This window comes from Hermetia illucens, chromosome 4 (genome assembly GCF_905115235.1).
Source record: "Hermetia illucens chromosome 4, iHerIll2.2.curated.20191125, whole genome shotgun sequence".
NCBI lineage: Eukaryota > Metazoa > Arthropoda > Insecta > Diptera > Stratiomyidae > Hermetia > Hermetia illucens.
In genome coordinates this window covers 19,169,189-19,185,086 of record NC_051852.1, presented here as the reverse complement: position 1 = coordinate 19,185,086, position 15,898 = coordinate 19,169,189, and the positions used below count along the sequence as shown (strand labels likewise).

Sequence of the window (15,898 nt, the reverse complement as noted above, 5' to 3'; positions counted from 1 at the left end):
GGCACGATCCACAAAGCGCTCCTGCAACCCTCGAGGTCACTAAGCCGGGTAAGTGGTATATTAATCGAGATACTTGGCTTTGGAATGACGATGTTGACATGAAGGTTCGTGACAATAAATGCCTTTACCATAAATTTCTTGACGATTAAACACTGACCAATTGACAAATTTATAGGAATTCCAACCGGGAAACAAAGAAAGGAGTCGCTGTCACCCGAGCGGACCATTACAAAAATCTTTACGATAAAGTGTACACTGGCGATGGGGAGGGAGATCTGTATCAACCTGCCGGAAACCGTAACGAACGCTCACAGGATATCGAACATTTCTGTTACGTTAATGCCAAGAACGGTACTTTGCTGACCAACCGTCGAGTCGCAACGGATAGATGTCAAGAATACTTCGAGGAGATTTCAACTGAAGAGTTTGCTCATCCTCCAATTTCACAATCATTGCCAACATTTGACCACCCTGTCGGCTGAACCAAAACCAAGTGGCCGAGGAGAACCTCCATAGTGGTGGCACCGGGAGACGATGTAATCACTTTGGCTTGCCGGTCGTGATTCAGTAGGCGAATTCTCCAAAAGCCTAATCAAGGCGATCAGACCCGAGTCTGCACGGGGACTCATCTGAAGTGGCAAATTGGTCACGAAACCTTATCAGGGATATACGTGTACCATGAAGACCGGGATAGCCCCTAGACTCTCATACTTCGGGTCAACTCCCGTTGTATCTGAGTACAGCTCGGTTGTTTGCGGTAGGCCCCCTAGTTGGAGCTCTATGGGGGTTGTTGGTTATGCTCAAGCGAGAAGAGACATTCGGGCCTCGGCGTGGTGTTACGTTTCAACACGGGTGCCGTACTCCTTAGTTCGGTAGAGATTTAGGTATGTCTTGCATCCACCAGCATGAATGCTAAGCCATGCACTTGGTATAGACTGGTACCGTTGTTGCTTGTCTCAGCGGGGCTCTGATTGTGGTCATAAAATCAATCCGTGTCTTAAGAAGACCGTGGGATTAAGTCGTCCAGACAGGTGCTCACGTAAAACCCTCAAGGAATTAACCAACCACTGTGAAGGATCTGCGAAGGATATTGGGCATGTTAAATTTCTATCGTCGTTTCTTGTACAGGGCCGTTCATCATCAAGCGATCCTGAACGCCTACTTGTCTGGGCCCAAAACAAAGACTCCCGCGAGGTTGCGTGGTCTGTTGAGGTCGTCCTTGTGTTTGCGATAATCAAAGAACAGCTTGTTGATGCAACACTGCTGGCATTTTTTCAGTCAGATGCTCCCCCAGGTGTGTTCGCCGATGGCTCAGATACTGCGGTAGGTGCCGCTCTCCACGAACCGGTGAGTCAAATCTGGCAACTATTGAGCTTCTTTTCAAAGCTCGCTATAAAATACTTCCGTTTCTCCTTTGTGGGCAGGCCGTTCACTGTGTTCACGGGCCATAAGCCCCTTCCAGTCGCGTTTAGACAAAAGCCCGACGTCAACTTCGGCACTTGAGTTATATCAGCCAGTTTACTTCTCCAACACGTGCCTGCATGGGACAATGTTCTTGCAGACGCTTCGTCTCGAATTTCGAAAGTCACAGTTCTCGCCTAGGTCGATTATACGAGGTACAAAAAGACGACGTGGAGCTTTAGAGCTTGAAGGCAAATTTCAAATATAAATTCAAGGAGTTTCCTATTTTCAGCTCAAATTTTTACTTACTCTGCGAGACCTCAAATAAGGGACTCAGTCCATTCGGTCCGGCCGATTTTTGCAGGGAAGTATTTAACGCGATTCACGATTCTGTGGACCAAGCCATCAGGACGATGAACCGGTTAGTCACTGAAAAATATTTCTGGCCGTCCATGAACAAGGACGTATATTCTTGGGCCAGACAGTGCATCGCGTGCAAGATCAACAAGCACGTTCGAAAAGAAGTAGATGTGTTCCCTCGGTCAACCAAGCGCTTTCACATCATCCATCTCGATATCATCGGTTCTTTGCGAAATTCGCACGGATTGAAGTATTGCCTCATAATCATCGACAGGTTTACGCGGTGGCCTGATGCAATATTTCTGTCTGATATTATGGCGCAACTGAGGCGAGGCCCTCTGTCGAGAATGGATTCTGCGCTTTGGTGTTCCAGCCATTATCATCACGGACCAGGGAATGCAATTCAAATCTACTCTTTTCGCAGAGTTAGGAAAGCTCATTGGCTTTTAACGGCATACGACTACTGCATACCATCCACAGTCCAATGGTACGCTAGAAAGTTGGTACCGGACGCTGATAGCCGCTCTAATGGCTCGCGACGATCCGTTGTGTTCGTACTCCTTGCCTTTGGTCCTTCTCGGTCTCCGTACACCCCAGCGAGAGAAGTTCCCAGCGGAGATGGTTTACGCGGAGAATCTACGCCTAGTCGCCGATCCTGTTTTGGACATCAGAGCAGGGTTGAACGACTCGGGAATGCTCCGTCTGCTGAAGGATGTGGTTTTGAAGATGCGGCCGACTCGATCGTTCCGACATACGACATCGGAGGTCAACATCCCCAGGGATCTCAAGACGTGTGGCCAGGTCCTCACTAGGGTGAACGCCCTTCGGAAGCCACTGCAATCACCAAACGGGGGCCCCTTTAGGGTGCTTGATCAATGCGAACACTCATTCAAACTCAACGTGGGGGCGGACCCAAGTAGGTCTCCCTGTCGAGGCGGAAGGCTTTCGTTAGACCGACGACCACTCCGAAGAAGCGCCCGCGAAGCGTCACGATACACTGCAGGATTGTAGTACCCTATAGGAGGCAATGCTGTCAGTATTGGGCTCGCCCGAGATTATTACCCTGATTTGATTAAGGTATCCGATATCCGATGTCAAATTACGATACGACTCCCACTACCACCATTGAGATTTGAACTGCAACCATCCATACGATAGCCTTGTGTATTAATGATCGCAGCAAAGTCGATAGGTGGTCTGGTAGCGGCTGGAAGAAATGTCATTTATGACATTTGCCAAAGACAGAAAAGAAAGGAATGTACGTCCGCCGAGGAAACGCAAAGCATGTGATATGTAAAAAAAAGAAAAAAAATTTGAGTCTAGACGATTACTATTAGAGATAGATGCCAAACATTAACGAATTCGGGATATTCCTTTAGTTGGGAGTGTTGAGTAAAATGGGCCACCTTCTGAGGGCTCAAAAGTTATAGCCTCTCCCTCACCATACACCCCCATCTAACACACTCCTTGACTAGTAATTATTGAAAAATAAAAAATTCCAGTTTCATTAAGATTTAATTTGGTAAGCTCCGGAATTATCCCATGCGATGGGTTTTGTAGATATCTTAAGGTGGATGCATTACCATTGTATGACTCAACGTCCATTACTCCCGGGGTCAGCGGAGAAGTTTGATTGTCGAACTTTGGATTATCGTAAGATTAATTTTTCAAATGGGATATGTGGAATCTAAAGCCATTAATTAGCTGTGATTGCGTTAAGGTATTAATCATTTCGGCAAATATTAATAATGAAATTAATCAAACCATGGTTGACTCACCCACAAGCATAGGAGACATAATTAGTTTTGCTCACACTTCATAGTGAACGGACCAGAAATAGAAGTGACCGTTGAGATACTTTCAATTTGAATCAGCTTCAAGAGATTTCAAGAGGAGGAATTGTTACTCAAAAATGAAACTAAATGGAATTCCTGCATTCGCGGCTTTCTTACTTCTTTTGGAAGTTACTGGAACATTCGCAAAAAACCTCGAGGAGATCGTGGTCGAAGTAAATGAAATACATCAATTTCGGACAATTCTATACCTTATTACGGACCTGGAAGAAGACTTTTGAGCGCTTTGACTCCTTACGTGTCATTGGTGCAAAATTAATGTGTCTATACCGATACGTGGGTCTGCACCGGATAGGGCAATTTCTGAGAATGAGTCCGATAGAGAAGTGATCATTTTCGACCCCCTACATTCCCCACTTTTCCAGGAAATGTTAAAACTAGGACCGGTTTCGGAAAGTACTAATCGATACCTTTCATTTGATACCCCACATGACTATATTTGGTGAAAAAAATTTACAATCCCCTTTTGCAGGTATGGGGACCTCAAATTAAATTTGACGTAATAAGAAGTAGCTCACTATATGCGTGAGCATTCACAATTCTCACCGAAATTTTGTGCCAATCGCTGCAACATTCTTCGAGAAAAATGCCTGTGTCGGACAGACAAATAGAGAGTAAACCGATTTTAATAAGGTTTTGTTTTACACAAGATCAACGACGAATCACAGTCCCGATCATTGTTTATTCTGCCTCAGATAGTTATTGAACCGCGGCCCCTGAGGTTTCCTCCCATCCTGATATCCTCAGGCCATTATTTAGAGGATGCCCCTGATAAGGCAGCTCGAAACTGAAACTTTGGAACTCAGTTTCTCGCAAGCAAGCTCCTCTTTGGCAACCGTTTTGCGTTCATTAATTAGGTCTTCTTGGCAGACTATGTTTTTTGTGGCTTTTTATCTTTCCGCCACACGCCCATGATAAATTTTACAAAAATTTAACAACGTTATAACATCCAAAACCTTCCATCGCTATCTCAGCAAACCAATTCCCTGACCCTTCCCTTATGACTAGTCTTCCAGGACAATCATTCCTTTTTCCGCTAACTTTTTTTCGATTCCCAGCGTATCCAATTCTCGTCTTACATAAATTACCTATTACGAGGATGGTATCATTCCTCAAGGCAGCATATTACTTCTTCGAATTTTGAGAAAAGAAACTTACCTTGCTTAATCCCCAAAGCTGAAATTCGGGAGACCACTAAATTACCTCTAATTCCTATCTATACGGCTCGGGCACAAACAATGAAATTTTGAAATCCCACCGGCCGCTGATCAGCTGTCCATCCATGAACCGGTCGTCAAAACTTGCCCTCTGACAAGATCAATTTGCCCGAATGCATTCAATAATATTCAATCTGCGGCCAACATTAGAGTAATTGCACATTATGGAATGCATAATTTGAGCAAATTAATTCAGAACTAGACAAATGAGGTTTCGCTCCTGTCGCGTAGCCACGTCACTACAACTACCATAAGGTATTACACCACGGGGCGGAGTTAGCTCACTCTAGCTTAGTCACCTTTCTTCTATATGCGGCGCACGTGACCAGGTTTTTCTCCTTTCTTTTGCCTTTCGCAATTTGTTGTGGATAGATGCGATCATGGAGATGGCTGCATCCCGATTCTCTTGATGCGCTACAATTTTCGGTACTAGATTTTCTGGTACCAGCACTTCTCTTAGAGTCTTCTCTACATTCCTTCTTTCTTCCACAAATTTCGGACAGTGGACGAATACATGCTCTGGGTCCTCTGGGACTCCATCGCAATTTGGATAGTCGGGCGAGGTCTCCAATTTAAAATTGCGCAGGTATTGGCGATATCCTCCGTGTCCCGTGAGAAACTGGGTGAGATTATAATTAATCTCATCTTGCCGTCTCTCCAGCCACTCCTTGATGGTAGGAATGATCCTGTGAGTCCATCGACCTTTTCCCGAACGTTCAGCCCGCTCTTGTCATCTATTTATGGATCTCTCTCTCTCAGCGTTCTTCGTCTGCGATGAGGGAGAGTTTGGCTTCTTATTGTAAATAGTCGCCATCTCATCTACCAAGATGTCAATCGGCATCATTCCAGAGATGACGAATGTTGCATCATCCGCGACAGTCCTGACGGCAGAGCAGACCCTCAGTGCTGTCCTCCTGTAGACTGCACTCAGTTTGTTTCTGTACATGTTGCTTATAACTGAGATTCCTGTTTATCAACACACCCAATTATTTGGTGGTCGGCTTGGAAGTGATGATATAACCTCCGATTCTAATACAGGCGTAGTTTATCTTTCGTCACTTAGTGATAAGGACCACTTCTGTTTTTTCCTCCGCAAGTGTCAGACCAGAACTCTCTAGCAAATTTTTAACAACACTGATTGCCTCACCTGAGTATAACTCAGCAGAATAACTCAGCACCTTTGCGATACTTTCCCATAACAACCAGCGCTATGTGGTTAGCGTAACCCACCACCGTTTCCTCCGGAAAGGGGAGGTTCACTACATCGTTGGGCATGAAGTTCCACAGAAGTGGGCCCAGTACGGAGCCTTGTGGGACACCTGCAGAGACAACGTACTCCTGGGTCCGTCATTAGTGTCATACCGAAGCCTCCGTTCTTGCAAATATCTATTGACAATAGCTGCAAGATAGGCGGGAATACCAACCTTCGCCAGAGATTCCCGTGTTAGGTTTCAAATGGCCGAAATGAATGCATTTCTCACATCCAGGGTCACCATCACGCAATATTTGCTAGTACTGCCCTTTCCGTGGAATGCACCTTCGGCCAAGTCAGTAACCATTTTGATGGCATCCATGGTTGATTTGGCTTTACGGAACCCATACTGTCGATCTGAGAGACCTCCCTGGCTCTGAACAACACTAATAGTCCTATCGATTAGGAAGTCGGCAACGATACGCTCCAGGTACTTCGCCACGCCTAAGTCGATTAGGAACTCAAATATCTTGTTCCATCTAGCGGAATTGAAGGCGTTCTTCACATCGAGTGTGATCACTGCACAAATTTTGTCCTTGTCAAGCGCGATCTTAGCTGTGTTAGCCACCAGAACAACTGCATCCGTTGTAGATCTCCCCTTTCGAAAACTTACTTCTAATTGCCCAAAATTGCCTTCCTTTTCGGTAATTTGAAGTAATCTGTTATAGATTACTCGTTCGAATAGTTTGCCAGTATTATTTGACAGGCATATCGGCCTGTAGGACGAAGCTTCACCCAGAGGTTTGTTTGTCTTCAATTAACATGGGTACTTCGGCGATGTCTATCTCGACAGTGGGAAGGCTAGCATGTGAGTACCAGGAAAAGATCCGTTACTATTCTATTAAGCAGAGTAGGCCAAGTTGACATGCTCGTCGTAACTTTTCGCCGATCTATAAAGCTTTATCTTCTGTGCTTCCTTCAAGCACTGTATTTTATTGCAGAACTTCTTTGAAAATCTTCTCTGTAAACTTATTAGATGCCCACATTTCAACTCTCATCCGGGACCATTTCATTCGTGTACCATGCATGGTTTTAATGATAGCCTGATGGTCGCTATGTGAATATTCTTCACTGACATACCACTGGAGATCCTTAGTTAAAACATCGCTAACAAAAGTGACATCTATCACGGATTTCATTTCTCTCTTTCGGAAAGTGTCCACGCATCCAGTGTTAGCAACTACAAGATTCAGACGAGAAAGAGCTTCGAGTAGTATTCGTCCTCTTGCGTTCGTTTCCCCATTCTTCAGCCCATACGTTGAAATTGCCAGCCACTATCTTAAGGCTATGGTGGTTTGCATCCATTGTTAACCTCTCCACCAAAAAATTAAACTCCTTTCTGAGAAGGTTTACTGTCGCATAGTAGCTGTAAACAGTGAAGCCACCCTCGAGAATTTTCATGGTTTTTTCTATCGCTCGATTTCTGCATGTCCATATCGTAGCTTTTCCGTTCTTATCAGCAACCTAAACTCCACTGTCAAAATTTTTCTACTGCTCGCAGATAATAGCAACGTCGATTTTGTTTGCGAATACCGTCTGGGAGAGCAGGTCCTGAGTTGCCTCGCAATAGTTCAGGTTTAGCTGTGGAAGCCTCACTTGGGCATAGTGTCGATTGCCTCCCTAAATACCGGACATGTACTGCTGTTTGTGACATGGGCGCTGTCAATGTCATTTGTTTACTTGCAGAACAGACAATTGATTTTTTCTTAGCAGACTTTTCCAATGTTGCTTTTTTTTCCGCATCTATGACACAGGAACTTCATCAAAAAAAAAGGCTCTCAGTGGAAAACCTACACCCGGTGTCTACTGCGCGTCAGCCAAAAAGGATAGTACAGCAACTCCCTTAATGAGAGGAGCTGGAAATTTGACAACGGCCGGCTTGTCGATGACACTGTTGCCTAACTCTTTTAAAACACGGGGGAGGAAGAAGGAAATTTTAGCCGAAAAGGAGGAGGGACTACAGGCTTGCCTGCCAGAACCTTTTCCTCCGCCTGTACCCAGAAAAACGGAAGAAAGGGAAGCTGATAATGTGGACGCAAGGCAAGGCGCTTTGAAGGCAATCTTTCATCTTTTTAGATGTATCTGCTCTCGTAGTCCGTAGCCAACCCAACCAACTCGAATTTTTGCTGGTAGTGGTAGCTCTTTTGGTCGCTTCGAGTGTTAGACTTATAGACGCACTTTGTGTGCTGCCATATGGTTTCCTTAGCCGTGGAATATCTCGCTTCTGGACCGACTGTATTTCAAACCAGGGTAGCAGGGCTTGGCAAATTTCTTCCTTTGTTGTGATATCGTCCAAGCCCTTCAACTCAATAACCACGCGATTTTTACTTAGCTTCGCTTCTGCTGCCTCACCCAATGACGACTTGATTTCTTTCTACAGGTCTTCAACTTGTTTTCGCCTGGTTTAAATTCCAGCAATAGGTCGCCCTTCTGCCTTCGCTTTATGCGGTTCACACTTTCACCTAGCTTTATCAATGAAGTGTCTGTTTTGACCTTGCGCAGAATATCAGCGCACGTCAGTTAATTTTTTTTCGTTATTTTTAGTGCATGCAAGAATTTTCACTCTACGATGTCGGAGACGCAAGATATAGCGGAAAAACGACGGCCCGAGGGACTCACGAAAATCGAGGAAAATTGAAAATTTCCACGACTCCCGGGTCGTAAAAATTGGCAAAAATGCAAAATCGACGGATTTCCTCGCGCGATACCTCGTTCGAACGGGGAGGCGGCCCAGATTCAGGAAATGCAAGAATTTTCACTCTACGATGTCGGAGACGCAAGATATAGCGGAAAAACGACGGCCCGAGGGACTCACGAAAATCGAGGAAAATTGAAAATTTCCACGACCCCCGGGTCGTAAAAATTGGCAAAAATGCAAAATCGACGGATTTCCTCGCGCGACACCTCGTTCGAACGGGGAGGCGGCCCAGATTCAGGAAATGCAAGAATTTTTACTCTACGATGTCGGAGACGCAAGATATAGCGGAAAAACGACGGCCCGAGGGACTGACATAAATCGAGGAAAATTGAAAATTTCCACGACCCCCGGGTCGTAAAAATTGGCAAAAATGCAAAATCGACGGATTTCCTCGCGCGACACCTCGTTCGAACGGGGAGGCGGCCCAGATTCAGGAAATGCAAGAATGTTCACTCTACGATGTCGGAGACGCAAGATATAGCGGAAAAACGACGGCCCGAGGGACTCACGAAAATCGAGGAAAATTGAAAATTTCCACGACCCCCGGGTCGTAAAAATTGGCAAAAATGCAAAATCGACGGATTTCCTCGCGCGATACCTCGTTCGAACGGGGAGGCGGCCCAGATTCAGGAAATGCAAGAATTTTCACTCTACGATGTCGGAGACGCAAGATATAGCGGAAAAACGACGGCCCGAGGGACTCACGAAAATCGAGGAAAATTGAAAATTTCTACGACCCCCGGGTCGTAAAAATTGGCAAAAATGCAAAATCGACGGATTTCCTCGCGCGACACCTCGTTCGAACGGGGAGGCGGCCCAGATTCAGGAAATGCAAGAATTTTTACTCTACGATGTCGGAGACGCAAGATATAGCGGAAAAACGATGGCCCGAGGGACTCACATAAATCGAGGAAAATTGAAAATTTCCACGACCCCCGGGTCGTAAAAATTGGCAAAAATTCAAAATCGACGGATTTCCTCGCGCGATACCTCGTTCGAACGGGGAGGCGGCCCAGATTCAGGAAATGCAAGAATTTTCACTCTACGATGTCGGAGACGCAAGATATAGCGGAAAAACGACGGCCCGAGGGACTCACGAAAATCGAGGAAAATTGAAAATTTCCACGACCCCCGGGTTGTAAAAATTGGCAAAAATGCAAAATCGAAGGATTTCCTCGCGCGATACCTCGTTCGAACGTTTCCACCTTCGATTTCCACCTCAGTCCAAGTGTAGACTTAAATCCAATGACCGTCTTTCGCTGTAGGGGTTGGTAGTCTTTCGTGTGATTGCTTACTTATTTGTCGTGGAGGCGTTTTCTCTATCCGTCTGTCTGTCTGTCACACGCATTTTTCTCAGAGATGGTTGTGGCGATTGACACCAAATTTAGTGAAAAGGTGGGAACTGTGAACGCTCACGCATACAGTGAATTATATAATTCTACGTAGAATTTAAAGGGGGTCCCCATACATGCAAAAGCGGGGTGTAAATTTTACCAAATATAGTCATGTGGCCTATCAAATGAATGGTAACAGTTAGTACTTTCCGAAGTCGGTCTTAGTTTTGACATTCGCTGGAAAGCTGGGGATTCGGAAGTGATCATATTTTTAAGGGACCCATTCTCAGAAACTATCCAACCGAAAATCTGAAAAAAATCAAGAGGTTGCCACTGTATGGTGCCTAGGCTCCTAAATACCCTACATAGTGATATCTTTTCAAATAAAGTTAGTAATAGTATATTACTATAATCTTTAGTAATTGGGTGCAAAGTGCCCTTTCAGTTGCTTGTAGTACCACGAAATACAGCAATAAAGGCTATAATGTAGAGCATGATCCTACCAAGTTTGGTGGAAATCGCACTATTACTAACAAAGTTTTGAAAGGTCAAAATTGTCGCTTCTTTGTAAATTCAAGACTTTGAATGTCAATATCACTAAAAAGTGGATATTTTCACATAATATATGGATATATTATGTGCTACGTACTAATGGGGGGTGTGTGTGTATGGTGGGGGAGAAGCTACAGCTTCTGAGCACTCAGGCCGTGTTGGCCCATTGTACTCGCCTCCCTCGTCTAACGGAATATTTCGGATTCGTTAACGTATCGCAGGATTTCCGTTAATGGATGTGATGCTACCCGTCGCAATTGGAGAACATCGGCACCAAAGATCTGATGCCTGATGCGTCCATAGGCGGGGCATTCACATAGGAAATGCTCCGTGGATTCCGCTTCCTCATTACAAGAGGGACACGTATCATCTTCGGTAATTCCTATTCTGAACATATGCCCAGCTAGTGAATTATGGCGTGTCAGAATGCTCACAATACACCTGCAAGTCCTCCTGCTTTTCGACAGGATAAACTTTGCGGTACGTATGTTAGGTTCTGGCAGGAAAAGTTTGGTGTGTCGAGCAGCATTTAGGCTCTGCCACCTGTCATTGTGGGAAGCTTGTTCCCAGTTTTTGAAAACAGATTTAGCCAATGCTACTGATACTCCAATTGCTGGCTCCGGTCCCGGCATAGGGGAGATTGACCCCTCTTTCGCTAAAGCGTCCGAGATTTCATTTCCCTTTATGCCACAGTGACCCAGAGTAGTTCCACCGTATTGAATGTAGACATAGAGTTTAAACGGTTTCTGCATTCCTGAACGATTTTCGAGGTGATCAAAGGACTGCTCAATGCCCTCAGTGCAGCTTGACTGTCACTGCAAATTGCGATGCGCCTGCCTTTCAACCGCTCGTCAATCACCCAGTTTGCCACCCTTAGGATCGCATAAACTTCGGCTTGAAAAACCGTTGCATGTTGTCCCAAAGGAAAAGCCCACTTCTCGTTTTTATTCGAGAGGTTGACAACGGCTCCAGAACCCTCTTCTGTTTTTGAGCCATCGGTGTAGAAGACTTCCGTATATCCCGCCACGCATTCCTCTGGGTCTTCCCAGTCCTCTCTATGCTTCAGGGTAACTACATATCTTCTACCAAACAGATGTATGGGGACACGAGAATCGGAAGGCATTGTAAGAACCGGATTCAGTAATCCCAGTAACTCTTCCAACGCTCTGTGCCCCCACATCCGTTGTTTTCCCATAGATCTAATCGAATGAGCCTATGAGCTGCTCTCATTGCAGTGCTTTGAATAAATATATCCAGGCGCTGCAAATTGAGTAGTGCATTCAGAGCTGCGCCGGATGTCGTGCTCATGGCACCAGTGATACCCAGACAAACAGTTCTTTGCAGTGCAGCTAATTTACGGGGAAAGCCTTTTTGTCTCACCTTAACCCACCACACTACGGGTGCATATACGAACATCGGCCTAATGATGGCAATGTATATCCACATTACCACATGAGGCCTGAGTCCCCATGTCGAGGCAAAGGTCCGTCTGCAGAGCCCATAAGCTGTGAGAGCTCGTTTCATCTTTACCTCTACATGTGTGTTCCAAAGAAGTTTTTTATCTAGAGTGACTCCCAGATATTTCACTTCTTCGGAGAGTTGAAGGGTAGTACCCCTCATCTCAGGGAGGCAAAGTCCATCCAGTTTTCTTCTTTTTGTGAATAAAACCATTGCGGTTTTATTTGGTTTAACTGACAGACCATGTCTAAGGTACCAGCTGTCTATCAAATCAACGGCTCGTTGTATATTCCTACACACAGTTCCAAGATCCCGATCAACAGCAAGTACAGCCACGTCATCAGCATAAGCTTGAGCGTGCATTGGCAAATTTTGCAGTTCGCATAGCAGTGAGTCGATCAGCATACTCCACAGAAGTGGCGAAAGCGCACCTCCTTGGGGCAGCCCTTCGTTGCTTCCGTAGTCAGGTAGCGATCGACCCCTACCTCAGCGCACAGCAATCTTTGCGTTAGCATAGCATGGATCCACTTAATTAAAGCATCATCAACACCATGCGCTTTGGCGGCATCACAAAGTTTTTGAAAAGGCGCACAGTCAAAAACCCGTTCAATGCCCACGAACACCCCCATCGCGTACTCACCATTCAAAGTTGCATCCTCTATCTTTTTGACCAAAGAATGAAGAGCAGACTCACAGGACTTTCCATGTTGGTAAGCATGTTGGTTTTCACTAAGTAGGTATGACTTAAGTGCGTTTCCACGAATGTGACGCTCCACCAGTCTCTCCAAACCTTTCAGCAAGAATGCAGTCAAGCTGACCTGTCTGAAGTTCTTTGGATTAGAATAGTCATCTTTCCAAGGTTTCGGTATGAAAACTACCTTAACTTCTTGCCAAGAAGAAGGCACGTAGCCCAGAGCAAGACATCCTCGAAAAATATTTCTTAGAGGTCGCTCTAAATGCTCCATACCTTCCTTTAGCATTGCCGGATAGATGCCATCCATGCCAGGTGCTTTGAAATGTTCAAAGGACAGTATGGCAGCTCTCACCTTTTCATGGGTAACAACCGCTTTCGCAGTGTTCCAGTTCCCCTTGCAACGCTTGCGTGTTGAAGGGGTTGCAAGAACCGTCAACTCTCCCCTTACCACTTCTCTCATCCGACTAATGGGGTAAATACACATTCAAATTTCTTTACAAAACAAATACACAAAATCTTTCATACCTGAAGCGTCCAGTTTCCGGTTTCCGACTTGTTGATTTATCTATTATCATAAGATTAATTTTTCAAATGGGACACGTGAACTATGAAATCATTAATTAGTTATGATTGCGTTAAGGAATTAATCATTTCCGAAAACTATTAATAATGAAATTAATCAAACCAAGGTTCACCCATCCATAGTCAAAGGAGACATAATTAGTTTTGCTCACACTTCATAGTGAACGGACGAGAAATAGAAGTGACGGTTGAGATACTTTGAATTTGAATCAGCTTCAAGAGATTTCAAGAGAAGGAATTGCTGCTCAAAGATGAAACTAAGTGGAATTCCTGCATTAGCGGCTTCCCTATTTCTTCTGGAAGTTACTGGAATAATCGCATTAAACCTGGAGGATATTGTAGTCGAACTAAATGAAATACATCAATTCCGGACAATTCTATACTTTATTACGGACTTGGACGACGAAAGCAGAACATTGGTACCCGAGAAAATCAGTCCAAACATAGATAATATTCCCAAATTGGTTGTGGATCATACCTTTGAGGGTGTATCTTTAAAAGGTCAATTCGGCTCCAATGTATTATCACTGGCCTTCATAACACTATCAAATAAGGAAGTGGCCCTCGAAGTGTTGCGGAGAACCTTGAAAGGGAATTTGTTATCCCCCATTGTTTTCCATTTTCTTACAGATACTTTATCCAAGGATGATTTAAACCAGTTCGTTGCTGAGCTACGCGATGAAATGATGTTCAATAGTCTAGTGTTGGTCAACAATCGCCTGTTCACGTTTAACCTTTATCCCAGCACTACCATTAGGGAAGTCGCGTCAACGGAATCACTCAAACTGGCTTTGGCGGAAAAGTTTTCGAATCTTCACGGATTAGATGTTAGAGTTGTACGCATTACTGATATATCAACAAGTGTGCAGTATGTGGACGAAAATGGGAACCTCCAATATGGAGGGATATTCATGAAGACTATCCTTGCATTCATCAAAAAATACAATGGGACATTTGTTGAACATTTGGATATTCCTAGAGGTTTCGAGAATCTCGAAAAATATCTGGCTAATGGAGCATTCGAGATTTTCACTATGAATAGTCTGGGTTACGGTGGTGAGGAATACATGTCCTATCAATTGCCGCTACATACAACATGTTTAATACTACCATATCAAAAGGAACTTCCCAGAGTTTTCTACCTCATGTTACCATTTCAAGTGCCTACCTGGTTTCTACTAGGTTTCGGGACGTTTACTCTGTTCTTCGTTATTTTGATTATCGAAGCTCTCTATGGCAGGAATACTGACTCATTGAGGACGTTCCAAAACGCGTTCTTCGAAGTTTGGAGAATAACCACTCAACAGCTGAACTCGCGGCCTGAACTGGAGGTGAATCGATGGGTAGTCGTGGTGCATCTACTGGCCATTGTCCAGTTTATGTTAATTCTGAGCCTTTACCAAAGTGGCTTGAGTAGCTTCTACACCAAATCAATTCCCACTAGGCAGATCGATACCCCAGACGATTTGGAAATGAGCAACTATAAAGTGTTGGTACACGAGAGAACGCTGTATCATCTACAACACTTTGGCGGCTTTCCGCCCAATGTTGTTGAGAATTTCGCCCCTGACGAGGGAAGCATTGATACAAATCTGGTTGAACTGGATCCAAACTATGGATATTTACCACGACCAGAATACGTTGACGTTTTAATTGGATTGGAGCAGTCTTCGTTGAGACAATTTCATTTCAGCAAAATCTGTGCACGACGGGAACCCTACAGTATTATGATTGGAACAAGGTTTCCATTCAGATCGCTCCTTTCTGAGGTGATTCTTCGTCTGGCTGACGCTGGTGTAATGGATAAATGGAATAAGGATATATTTTATGAAAGTGGGAAGGCAGGTTGTCTCAAAGTTAAAGTGATATACGAGAGTCCTTTGAGACCATTAAAAGTTGACGAGCTTTATGGAATTTGGATTATTTATGCGATTGGGATGAGTGTCTGCATTATTGTTTTTCTCATTGAAAAATTCTGGAAGACCATCGTACATTTCTTTGAACGAATTTTTAAAAGAAAATTCAATATTAAACTGTTTTAGAGATACTGTTTAAAAGCTCAGGTTGCAATAAACGGCAAGAAAAAATCGTTTAGTTTTTTTCCTTTCCTTCCACTTCGGATAGCAGTAATAAAAACCAAGAACTTCCTTAAATCCTCCGACCATCATCGTCAATGAAAGTTCCTCCGATTCGGTATTAATCTGTGGCGCATAATTTGCGCAAACAAGTATTGGTTCCGCTAATTAAGGACTCATACAGAACAACACAAATAAAAATATCAACATATTGCATATGGACCACACACAGCAGACCATTAGTGACCAACCGAGATAGAGAAGAATCTAAAAGCAAAAGAATAATAAAACAATATCATTGAACACGAAACGGATGCGAGTTCTGTTACTTGAGTTCTGTCAGCAGACGTAGTTCTGACAGACATATTGTAACAGGATCCAAATAAAGAATCAACGCTAATTTGCCAAGTATGTTTTTATGA

The 15,898-nt window shown here is 44.3% G+C and overlaps 1 protein-coding gene across 1 annotated transcript; it reads left to right on the top strand.

The window, feature by feature from the left end:
• The first annotated feature begins 13,652 nt into the window (after positions 1 to 13,652).
• LOC119656325 lies at positions 13,653 to 15,443 on the top strand. Its single transcript, XM_038062787.1, has one exon. It carries the CDS (start codon positions 13,653 to 13,655, stop codon positions 15,441 to 15,443), a length of 1,791 nt encoding a protein of 596 aa, XP_037918715.1.
• Positions 15,444 to 15,898: the final 455 nt, after the last annotated feature.